The 12,448-nt window shown below is 28.8% G+C and overlaps 2 protein-coding genes across 2 annotated transcripts; both read right to left on the bottom strand.

Annotated features, from left to right (window-relative positions):
• Positions 1-1,822: 1,822 nt before the first annotated feature.
• LOC148238626 (uncharacterized) lies at positions 1,823-3,132 on the bottom strand. Its single transcript, XM_088185689.1, has 2 exons — positions 2,483-3,132; positions 1,823-2,407 (listed from the first exon to the last, which is right to left on the bottom strand). Exon 1 carries the CDS (start codon positions 2,990-2,992, stop codon positions 2,582-2,584), a length of 411 nt encoding a protein of 136 aa, XP_088041815.1. The 5' UTR covers positions 2,993-3,132; the 3' UTR covers positions 1,823-2,407; positions 2,483-2,581.
• A 3,819-nt stretch (positions 3,133-6,951) lies between these two features.
• On the bottom strand, positions 6,952-12,062 carry LOC148238625 (uncharacterized). The gene is made up of 4 exons (XM_088188041.1): positions 11,838-12,062; positions 10,551-10,636; positions 8,624-8,780; positions 6,952-8,350 (listed from the first exon to the last, which is right to left on the bottom strand). Exons 1-4 carry the CDS (start codon positions 11,887-11,889, stop codon positions 8,106-8,108), a joined length of 540 nt encoding a protein of 179 aa, XP_088044167.1. The 5' UTR covers positions 11,890-12,062; the 3' UTR covers positions 6,952-8,105.
• Positions 12,063-12,448: the final 386 nt, after the last annotated feature.

The raw sequence follows: 12,448 nt of genomic DNA, 5'->3' as shown, positions 1-12,448 counted from the left end.
CATTCCGAGCGACGACCCGCAATATATCAGCCAATGGACAACTCATAAATGTGTATTTTCTTGGATGTTATCTAATAGACGACATTTTACAATGATTATAAACATATGATTGCATACATGGAATAATCGATAGCCAAAATATCTAAGAGTGAGTTATTTTTAATTCCGTTGTGGCAAAATAGGTATCTACGTCATGGTTTTTTTAGCAATTTTTCTTCTGTGCAATCATTTATCTTTTGGAACAGGCAAATTCAGAAGATTCAGATAAATCATACTTTATGATTATTTTAAAACAAACTTAATAATTAAGAATAAAGCACGAAGGTTTTTCTTCATTCCATTTAGGAAACCAGCTACATTTTTATTTTTTCGGATTGTCCTAAGAATATTATTATACGAATTCCTACCTCCGTACATAATTCCCCTGGCCGTACCCGTTACTATCTTTAAATTGTCTCGATTTCTAGTATTTAATCTATATACATCTTTATTTATGATTAAATACTTATTAAGATACTCTGGTAACATATTATTTTCTAACTTATATAAAATAGAAAACATCCCAATCTATCAATCATATTTTTATTTAAAACTACTCTCATTGTGTTTTTTGTAATTTTTTCAACATCATTTATTCAGGGCTGTGGAGTCGGAGTCGTAAAAAATCGACTGACTCCGACTCCTTTTTAACGCTTTCCACCCCGATCAATAATTTTTAATTGTTCGTTGTGCGCCATGCGTTTTAAGTTGGTAATATGAAGTAAACAAAAGTATTAGAAGCAATTCTTGTTTTGAGGTCTAATTCCATTTGAATCGCGGATTTTCGAATACATTATTAATTAAATTAATTATGTGAGTAGTCAAGAAATAATTATAATTATTTTTATTTTATTTATTTGATTACGTATAAAAAGAAATAATTTATTTATACACCTATTTTTATATTTATTGAATTTAATGTAATATGTTATATTGCAAATTAATGCAATGTATTTCATTAATATATAGGAAATATTTTTTTTAACTACACGCATTCTCAGGTTCAAAAGAATTCACAATGCGCAGAATATATATTAATCCTTAACAAGGTCACTTTATTAATTCTAAAGAATTCGACAGTTTAATTAAATCGACAGAATTATACATATCTACAGAGTGCTGTAAATCATCCAGCTTTTGTTTAAATTCTGTTTAACTTAAACATTAAAATTCTCTTATGGGAATATTTTAAGGATTACGATATTACATTTCAAGCTAGAATTTATGGATTTTTTAAATAGTAAATTATAATCTCGAATACAAATTAAAGTAAAAATTATTAAAAGCTAATATTATCATTAGCTATTAAGATTAAAAATTGTAAAGATTATAAAAAAAATTATGTTAATTTTCAAGATCAATTGTAGTATCGATGATCTTTCCGTTCGACGAACTGTGGGGTCAGTGAATTTTCCATTCGACAAATTTAGCACTCGGTGAATTGTGGTCGATAAACTTTCAGTGAGTTGCAGTCGGTGAGCTTTCCGTATTCAAAAAATACAATATAGTAAAAACAGACATAACTATCAATACAGCTAATAATCAAAAAATATGCTAAGCGTGACCTAGCGGTATTTAAAAAATATATATTTTCACGGTAAGATCGGTATTTTAATAATGTAGTAGTCACTAATTATGATCTACTTGACATGATAGAAATTTAAAAATTTAAATCTAGTCCTTTCAATTATTAATCATTGACGTATTACCTCAGTGATTTATAAATAACCATTAATAGCTTTTTGTGTTGAAATAAAAAAAGGTTGTAAAAAAAATAAAAGGATTTTTAGAAAAAGAACAGTTTTATTTTGTAAAATGAACCTAAAATAAATTTGTACAACATTAAAAATAAATATTTTCAGACTCTTAAGTTGCATCTACAGGTGACATTAGAGTTATTCTAGCTCTTTCACAAACGTCAGATTTGATGAAGTGCATTATTAGCGCATATCATAAAATAATACAAATTGCGTGATATTTTGTAAATATAATGTTAAATACTATGCATTACATATAACAATATAGTCAGTCGACAGTTAGTAATTATACACCTACTATTATCAAATATATACATGTACTTATTATTTGTAACAACCCACAATTTTAATTAATTTATAAAATAAACTAGTGCTGATGATGATGCATCTTATAATATATATGTTTGATTCTTATCTCAAGAAGGCTAAGAGAGCCAAGGAAACGAGCAAAAACAGATTGATGACAGATTGTCCCGCAGAATTGCAGAGTGTTTTGTCGTTGCATATATCACAGGCAGAGATACTTTTACCAGGGGCAAATACTTCACACGCTTCAGTGTCGTTCTTCTTTACTTCCACGCAACCACGCTGTATTTTGGTTTTTTCACCGTCTGTAAAAATAAAACATGTCGATTAATACACAATAAAAGCGTTTATAGTTTGGTATATCAGATTTTTACACAAACCTTTGTAAGAAATCTTTATGCACTTGTGTATTGGTTTGTCCTCATCGCGTATATCCCTACGATATCGCATATGCGATATTTGTTTTTTAAGCTGTAAGACTATCGGTGATTTGGGTGGAGAAATACGATCTTTGGAGGAGTCTGCTGGGGTATCGGTAGTTGTTGTGGGAGCATCGGTGGTTGTGGATGGGGTGTCGGTAGTTGTTGTGGGAGCATCGGTGGTTGTGGATGGGGTGTCGGTAGTTGTTGTGGGAGCATCGGAGGTTGTGGATGGGGTATCGGTAGTTGTTGTGGGAGCATCGGAGGTTGTGGATGGGGTATCGGTAGTTGTTGTGGGAGCTTCGGTGGTTGTGGATGGGGTGTCTGTAGTTGTTGTGGGAGCATCGGTGGTTGTGGATGGGGTGTCGGTAGTTGTTGTGGGAGCATCGGTGGTTGTGGATGGGGTGTCGGTAGTTGTTGGGGGAGCATCGGAGGTTGTGGATGGGGTATCGGTAGTTGTTGTGGGAGCATCGGAGGATGTTGGTGGGGTATCGGTAGTTGGTGGGGTATCGGTAGTTGGTGGGGTATCGGTAGTTGGTGGGGTATCGGTAGTTGGTGGGGTATCGGTAGTTGGTGGGGTATCGGTAGTTGGTGGGGTATCGGTAGTTGGTGGGGTATCGGTCGTTGGTGGGGTATCGGTAGTTGGTGGGGTATCGGTAGTTGGTGGGGTATCGGTAGTTGGTGGGGTATCGGTAGTTGGTGGGGTATCGGTAGTTGGTGGGGTATCGGTAGTTGGTGGGGTATCGGTAGTTGGTGGGGTATCGGTCGTTGGTGGGGTATCGGTAGTTGGTGGGGTATCGGTAGTTGGTGGGGTATCGGTAGTTGGTGGGGTATCGGTAGTTGGTGGGGTATCGGTAGTTATTGGGGGTTCTGTCCCTATAGGACAGCTGTTCTTCACAGTCTCTTCGTTAACAATTTCACAATCATCGCAATCGTAACATTGAAAGACATCTTCATCGCGTACAGTGAAACCAGTTGCTGAAAAACAAATATGCCTTAGATATACACTATTTAAATTATGTATACATATATATATATATATATATTTTTTTTTTTTTTCAAGTCACGTCGAAGTCGCAAGCAATTCGTGATCATGGCCGGAAAATCACGGCCGGAATATAGAATACAAGTAAGCATAAATCGCGATGAATCCCGAGATTTAAAAAATAATTATACTCGCGAAAATCTAAAAATCCAACATATATATATATATATATATATATATATATATATATATATATATATATATATATATATATATATATATATATATATATATATATATATATATATATATATATATATATATATATATATATTTATGCATACTTCTATTCTATATTTCGGCCGTGATTTTCCGACCATGATTACGAATTGCTTTCGACTGCCGCTCTTGTTCTTGACCTTGTCATATATATATACATATAAATATATATATATATATATATATATATATATATATATATATATATATATATATATATATATATATATATATATATATATATATATATATATATATATTATATGTTAACGTATTTTTTATGTAGATGTATGAAAAATGCTAAGAAATTAGGTAACAATATTTAATATTTTTTTTCCATTTAAAATCACTTTGGCTTAAAAATTTATTACTAACCAAAATATGTTAATATAATAGTTATATATTTTTTATACAAAGCAAATTAGTAAAATTTGTGTTATTTTTGTCTTTATAAAATGCACAGAATAGCGTGTTTGTAATTATATAAAAAAATAATTTAACAGTACTTGACTTTCAATTATTGTTATTGAAGGTAAATAAATAATTTCATTTAAAGAACTGCCGATACATTTTAAATGCTTATCAGAAAGTTATATGTCTATATTAATTCTTACCATCATGAATATATAGCAACGCAAACAGCAGTAGACACGACGATAACAGTTTGATCGCCATTATAAAATTTAGTACGATGACTATATGTGAAGCTAAGAAACGATTAATCGTTACTACTGCCACTGATGAAACAGTTGTCCAATATATTGATCCCAGAACGCTTATCTGCCATTATCTCTGTCGTACTGATCCGTGATAATTTTGTTCTACTTCATAGATAATGTTGGACATATAAGTTTTACATTATTCAAAGCAGTTATAAAATTTCAGCTTGTTCACAACGACACACTTTTCAGTAAATATTTGGCTGAATTATGTGAAAATTATTGCTCTGATGAATCTAGTGGATCAAGGTATTGAAACGCGATAGCATTATATTTTTATAGTAATCCATCAAAAATATTCCCTTCACGTTCCAAAAACAAAAACTCTTTTGTTTGAGGATAGCAGCATCTGAGAATTTTTTTGCCTTGATTCAGGCTCATAATAATGAACCAATGTTTTATTGGTCGTAACAATTTTTTGCTAAAATATCAGAATCAGCTTCATAACAAAGAAGCGATTCATATTAAAACATAAACGTTTCTGAGCAACTCGTTTCAAGCTCAAACTCAAAACGTGTTAAAACCATTTTTGTAAGATACACACAAGTGAATCGCAATATTGTGAATAAAATAAAAGTTTTCCTTAGAAGAAACAGTTCTATGCTCTTTACTACGATCATTATATTAAATGATTTCCTGCCTTTGTTTAAATTCAGCTGCCTACTTTTTCTTCATTATGTATAAATCAAGTGTTTGATATTTTCATACACTTGCTTCAGTCTTAATTATTTTTTGTGCAGATATTTGCTGACTGCTATTTATTTGATGTGGTTTCAAGCACATGTGAAATTTGAAAAAATGGGTTGTAGAAGTAACTCTAAAAAAAAGTTTGGTAAATTATTTGAGTTCTTTTATTACTGAGAAGTCGGTTTTTTAACTCAAATAGTTAAATAAATACAAATATTTTTTTTTCTGTATCATACAAAAATGTAAACATACAAAAATATAATATATTAATTTAATATTAATTATTAAACATATTTAAATATTATACAATAATTTTAAGTATGTTGCTTATTTCAAGTATTATTTATATTGAATCAGGATAATAGTTACTTTAATGTTTGCGATGTGTTTTGTAAATATATATGTAGTATTTACTAATTTGGCTTTCGAAGATAGCAAAATCAAAGTTAAGAGCGACACATTTATTATGCAGTTAGAAAAGTAAAGCGCACTAGTTGGCCTTTAATTTTTTTCTTGGTCTCAACAACATACACCTTAGTCTTAACAACTAATCTGGTAGCTAATATTTTTATGCAAACATACATATTTTATTTGTGGTTTTTAAATAAATAAATATATACTGTAGTGAAATGTTATTTTAGATAAAGAATAAAAAAAACAATGTTTGTACTCATTGTGCATTAATTTACTTATCAAAGAGATTTTGCGTAACAATTAGAGATGTGTCAGAGGGGCACTTGTAATTTGAGTTTTTTCTAAAGCGTATTCCAACGACTTCAACATATGTACCGTACATTGCTTAGTTTTAAAGTGGTCTTTAATCCATATAAATCTCTTTAAAACAATGTTTGCATTAGAAATAAACTTATTCTGCAAGTCACAAATAGAAATAACAAATGTAGGAAAGAGTCACGCACCTTATCTTTTTCAAAAATAGTATATAAGCGCAAACATAGCGTAATTGCGACACTTCCTTTCGGGCTACACTTCTATATTACACCTAGAACTTCCACAAGTCAGAACTTTATTTTCCTATCTTCCGAGACGGCTTCAATTTATATAATTTGAAACAAAATACAAAAATAAAAATAGCACATTGATGTTTGAAAAGAGCATTCTTATTTAGAACAATAGTAAACAAAATAAATGTAGTAAGAATGATTGCTAACGTCCGATAACGAATAAAGCATTAAAATATGCTAAAACTACGTATAAATAACAATAAAATAGCTTGATAGCACAATCGTTTGTAAATAATGAAGATATTGTTTATCAAACTTTTAGTTTCAGTTTATCTATTTTTTCGTTGACAAGTTTAAATTTAAGACTGAATTATCTGTGGTAACTATGAATCCTGGTGATATTTATAATATTTCTTTATTAATATTTTATTAATCGTTTTAGTAAAAAGATTAAAAGCAACGTATTTTATCCATTAAATGATTATACCAGCATGATAGACCAGTCGTACAGGTTTATGACTAAAACCTCAAAGTCCCGGGTTCGAATCCTATATTAGATATATATTATTTTTATGTTTTTTAATTTCAATCATGTCTGGGAGATCGAAATTAGTGATGACTATATTATTATAATTCTGATCGATCATAATAGATTATATTTACATAGAATTCTGTAATATCACGTATGAATATTATTATGACTAATTAATCATAATTATAAGATATAAAAATCTCTTATAATAGGATACTTTAGCTTATAAAGAATATCATGAAAAAATACTATTAAAATAAATTATATACTTCTTAAAGTCTTTTTATTATCATATCAATATAATATAAATACATTAGCACAATACATTGTTCACAAATCACATACAATTTCATACGCACGACACAATATCATATATTATAATTAAATCAGTTTATTTCGAAACTAATTGATTAATCATTACAATAATAACTATATAAAATCGAGCAGTATTTTTTAGTCATAAAAAGCACTAATTAAATATTATTAATTTTAGATTAGACTTATTCGCACTTTTACAAGCTACAAACAATAAAGTTTATGATAAAGCGTGTTAGGAATGTAATACATATTTGTTGCTCAAATCTGTAAATATATGTTGCTTTTAAGTTTTCTTATAAATATGTTATATTTTAAGGTACATGCGTAACACGCCATACAGACTTATAATAATTTAATACAGTCACTTTCGATTATCCGCAAAAAAACGTTATTAGTTCGAATAAGTTTTTTAAAGACGCAAACGGATAATTGAAAGTGTACAAATATACATAACTAGACAGATATATTTTATTTTATTTCCAATATAAGAAAATCTAAATGTTTTATAGAACCTTTCTTTGAAAAATTCAACGAAAATCACGAATAATAAACAATAAGAGACATCTGCTATAAATAAATAGTTGTAACCATAACTAAAATATGAACGTAGGTTAAAATACAGATGTTAGGTTGAATGTTTTCGAATCCAAGTATATTTAAATATTTTCTTTGATTTTTTAAAGTAGTATAGTAAAATTTATACTTTTCTATCATTAATTTAAGCAGTGATGTTTCAATGATTTTTATTATCTTGATTATTTTTACTTTGCTAGTCAATGCGATAAATAAATATCTTGGTATAAAAAAAGAGTAGTAAAATCATAGTGTGCAATAGAAATGTAATTTATTTATTAGTTTGCTTTATTATTACGTTATAGAGTTATAGATATATTTTGAGTATCTATAATATATTTTTACTTATAAGAAATGTAGATGAATCGTAAGTTATTAGTTACAGATGTCTCTGTGTTAATTCTAAAAGACACTGTTTTTATGTATGTTTGTTACTGTAACAGATTGAAAAACATTATTTATATTTTTGGGCGATTTTTTTCGATAGTCTTTAGCGTTGACCGTGCCCTTTTTTATCTGTTGTATTAGCTTATCGTAAGCGGGATGTTAGCGCGAATAAGATGAACGTGAGAAGTAGAAGTAAAAATTGAGACGGCAGAAGTAGACTTCTAGCATCGTTGCAACCATCTCTCTGGCAAACTTCACAGTGATTCACGTAAAATTCTGGTTGATTTCTTGATTGCTCCCTTAGAATATCACAAGCCATTCTTTGATCTTCGTCTCTTCTAGAACCCTTTCCTCTGCATCCGCGTACAACTACAAGTTCTGATCCAACTAAAAAAATGATATTAAACTATAGACACGGTATGTGAATTGATTACTTTAGTTTTTCTTTTTAGTATTTGACGGGGATTCTCTGATTGTTAATGTTCACTACAGTTTAACAATTTAGAGGTGACAAACTGCCTCTTCTTGTTTTATTAGATAGATGGGTACCGCACGAATTGTATACATGCTTTAATACATCAAACTGCTTGCCGAAAAAGAGCATTTGCCATTAGGGTTAATACATTAGCATTCTTTCTAATAGCTAAAAATCATACTTACGGTCAAACGATATTTTCTGGCATTCGACATTATCGAAGTCGTAGTGCGTTGGTCCTTCGATCAGCTCTCTGATTTGCGTTGAGTCCATTCCTCTAATACCGTTAAAAGCCCGCCCTAATTCCTGGCTGGAAGTTTTCATAGTTGCAGGTGTACATTCCTGGGAATGGACAAAACATATAATTTTAAAAATAGAAAGAAATTATTTTGAAATACGGCCATACAATTTATGCAATAAATTAATTTTGTACTATGAATGTACCGTGGCGCTGAATAGTCTTTAAGATACTTCGAAAATCGAGTGAAACTCTTAATGATTCAATGTGACTGCTTGACTAGATCAAATTTGACGATCGAAATAGAAGCGGCTGATTTTCTCTAGACATCAAAGATATCGTCTGTGTTAGCTAGATGCGAGTTGATTGGAAAATTTTCGTATATTTTAAGTTCCAAGCTAAGCGGGAAGTTCCATTGGAAGTTGAGCATCTTTTCCCCAAATCTTTGACTAATTCTGAGTAATTTACGACATAACTAGAATTTCTGTTTTTATATATTTGTGGTGTTGCATTAATCCGGCAACAACGGAATTTTAGATTTCAGTACCTGGTATCAATAAATGTTTTGCTGTCCCTTTTTAGTGTTTCAGTTAGATCTCATGTGCACTTTGGCCTTATACAATAATATTTCCCACCTTGCTCTATATTGCGCCACGCGATACCAGTACATACAGGGCCGGATTAAAACATTTAGAGACCCTAAGCACTTTAGATATTTGGTGCTCCTTTGGTACATATGGTTTTATGTGAATATTTAGTTGAAAATATAAACAGCCTTATTTAAAAATATTTTTATCTCTTGCGTTTTTTAAAAAAACGGCGTTTTAGCGGCTTGACTAAAATAAATGTATAGGACAATAAAACATCAGTTATGTATCTTCTTGTAATTTTTTTTAATATTTCGTTACATCATGAAAGGCATAAGTTTAATGTGTTACAAAGCGACAAATCATTACTAACTAGATAATTTCTCGATTGTATATGAGCTGCGAAAGAAAAATAACATATACTGGAAATTCTCACTGAAAATTCAAGAAAGGAGTCGCTTTCATATAGTTATACCTAGTTCAGCCAAGCATTCACATTGAATTTCCAAGAGTTTGATTCAATATTTTAGACTATTTAATGCCACGGCAACATATCATAATATCAATTTATTGCACAAATTGTAACTTGAAAGTAGTTTATAAATCTTTTATGTTTATTTAACTGTTCTATATATTTATTTAGATTGTTTGATTTTTTACACTATCCTGAAACGACTTGAGATTTTTTCTATTTTTAATTCTGTTATTATAATAGTAAAATAAAATTATTAAAAAAATAAAATATTAATACTCTTATTTAGTATTCTCTTATAATACAGTTAGGAAGAAGCAAGCAAACGAAAGCAATAAGATAATAAAGTATATACACAGATGCTGGGGTACCCGATTTAATATGGTAGAATTAATTTGCTGTATATTATCTTTAAGAATTTAAAACAGCGTATAATTTTATCATATAAGCAAATATTAGAATGTTATAAAGTATACTTCCAGAAGCTAAATTAACTACGCATCACACGTAGCCATAAAAAAATAAATAATACCGTATATAAAAAAAATATAACCGTAGACTTTGATTGCTTCAAATAAAAAATCTTTGAATTAATCATATTCAAAATATAATAACTAAAGCTGTATAATGAATAATTTTACTATATACAATATAATCTGATATTATTTTTTTTGTTAAAGCTCATGTTAAAAAAATAATCAAGTATAATAAACAACTAAAATAAACATATATTTTACAAAATATTTTTGTGGTAAAACAAATATTGTTTAGTTAGTTTATTAGCATAACATAGAAAATATAAATTATTTTTTTACCGTGAGTTCCAGTTTAAACTGTTTGATAGGATCGATGCAGGCATGATTGGATCTTGACTGGCAAATGTAGCATCTTATGGCAACATCTGGAATTTTAGTATTTATTAAAATTAAATTTATTCAATAAAAAAATATCTAATAGATAATTATATAATTAAACTAAAAAAATCTATATGATAAATAAAATATTAAACATTTTTTTTTATGTATTTTCACATAATGCAAATAATTTTAATAGCTTATAAGATGAATTTATGTATGTTTCAAATTAAAAATATTATTATCGAAAGTGACGAACATCTACTTGACTAAAAGTGGGACGACGACCTTATTGCAAATAATTTTGGATTTATATTTTCAAAATGCCAACAGGCAAATGTCAAATGGGATCAATAGCACATTTGGCATTTAACAGTGGGGCATTATTATATTGTAGGGTAAAATACGTTTAATAATTTAAAATGAGCTTTAAGCTAATGAGTTGTATTATATTATCTTATAGCCTAATAGAAAATACATATATTTAATATAAAACAACTAAATGATAAGGTACAGTAAATTAGTTAGTATGATAACAAAGAAGGGCGTAGTACGAATAAGGTTATTTGATTAGAGACGAAGAATTCAATTTAGATGAAAGTAAAAAGTGTTAACGATGATAAGATAAGTTTAATTTATTAAATGGTATATTTAGTATTCTTTTATGAAAATGTTTTATTTTTATATAATAAATATCTATTATTAAAAAAATTCTACAATATATTTTTTGTAAACGTAAAAGGAAAATCTTATCTATTATGATAAGATTTTTTCACCACTTCACACTGTGATAATATATTGTTTTTTAGTGAAAATTACACACTTATTTGATTAAACATTTTTTTATAAGTGTTAAAGCATTCATTCCTAATTAATCTAAATCGCATATCAACAGATTATTATCGAAATGTGACTGTTTCAATGATTCACTTTTATAGATTTAATACTAAGAAGGAATTATAAAAATATCGATGAAATGCTAACGATCGTTAAAACATTGGTAATATGATACAATTCTAATTGTAATTTCAATTAAAATGTTATTAAAAAAATAAAGTTATGCAGACAAAAATTAAATTATATTTAACTAATTCAAAAGCATTTTCTGTTTTATTTAATAATAAAATATTAAAACACATTTCATTTGTTAAGTAAAAACAATTACTAAGTGATATACTATATTTAAAAAAATATTAACGTTTTTCCATTGTATCTAAATTTTAAATTAGCATTAAAACAATTACTCACTTGATTGTATCAGTCCAAAGAGCAGAGCGACCTTTAAGATTACCTGTATCATTTCGACTTATTTAGTGATTTATTTCCGGTTATACAGATAATAATTTGCACTTAGTTGCAAATATTTAAAGCAGGGTTTTCTGAGTTATTCAAAATTTTAAACTTATTTAAATAAACTTCGGCGATACGCGATGGTGCTGGTCTAGTTTTGGCAGCAGACTAGGAGAAACTGTCTTTGAAATGCGTCGGACTACTTGGCTACCTCCCATAACCACCCACCCCTTTCGGTTCCGCCCACGCAAAAATGGTGCTATTGCAAATGTTGTGTAAGAGGATGCACCCGTTAGGGGTGAATGTCAAAATTTTCCTTAGTCAATAAAATAATGAATTAAATGAGAATGGTAACATTTTTCATTATCATATAAATATATTCATATTTCATTTATAATAGCATTTTCCAAAACATGGATATTTTTTAGGATCTTCTGACTATTATTTATGTAACAATCATATTTTTTATTTTCATTCATAATATTGAATGCATTATTTAGAAAACACAAAATCTTTAGCTTACTCAGCAATTTTGCCTCTATTTCATATATTTTTTAATGCTTTCTTAA

Source organism: Plectrocnemia conspersa, unplaced genomic scaffold (genome assembly GCF_051122295.1).
Source record: "Plectrocnemia conspersa isolate PC_06_02 unplaced genomic scaffold, ASM5112229v1 ptg000001l, whole genome shotgun sequence".
Taxonomy (NCBI): domain Eukaryota; kingdom Metazoa; phylum Arthropoda; class Insecta; order Trichoptera; family Polycentropodidae; genus Plectrocnemia; species Plectrocnemia conspersa.
The sequence above is the reverse complement of the archived record's forward strand: the minus strand, read 5'-3'. Positions and strand labels throughout refer to the sequence as shown.

Bases quoted from the DNA above. Each gene is read 5' to 3' on its own strand.
- LOC148238626 (XM_088185689.1), bottom strand. From the start codon at position 2,992: ATGCTCCCACAACAACTACCGATACCCCATCCACAACCTCCGATGCTC.
- LOC148238625 (XM_088188041.1), bottom strand. From the start codon at position 11,889: ATGATACAGGTAATCTTAAAGGTCGCTCTGCTCTTTGGACTGATACAA. The intron at 10,637-11,837 runs GTGAGTAATTGT...CTAAAATTCCAG, and splicing joins CTTTGGACTGATACAATCAA to ATGTTGCCATAAGATGCTAC. The intron at 8,781-10,550 runs GTAAAAAAATAA...GTCCATTCCCAG, and splicing joins AGTTTAAACTGGAACTCACG to GAATGTACACCTGCAACTAT.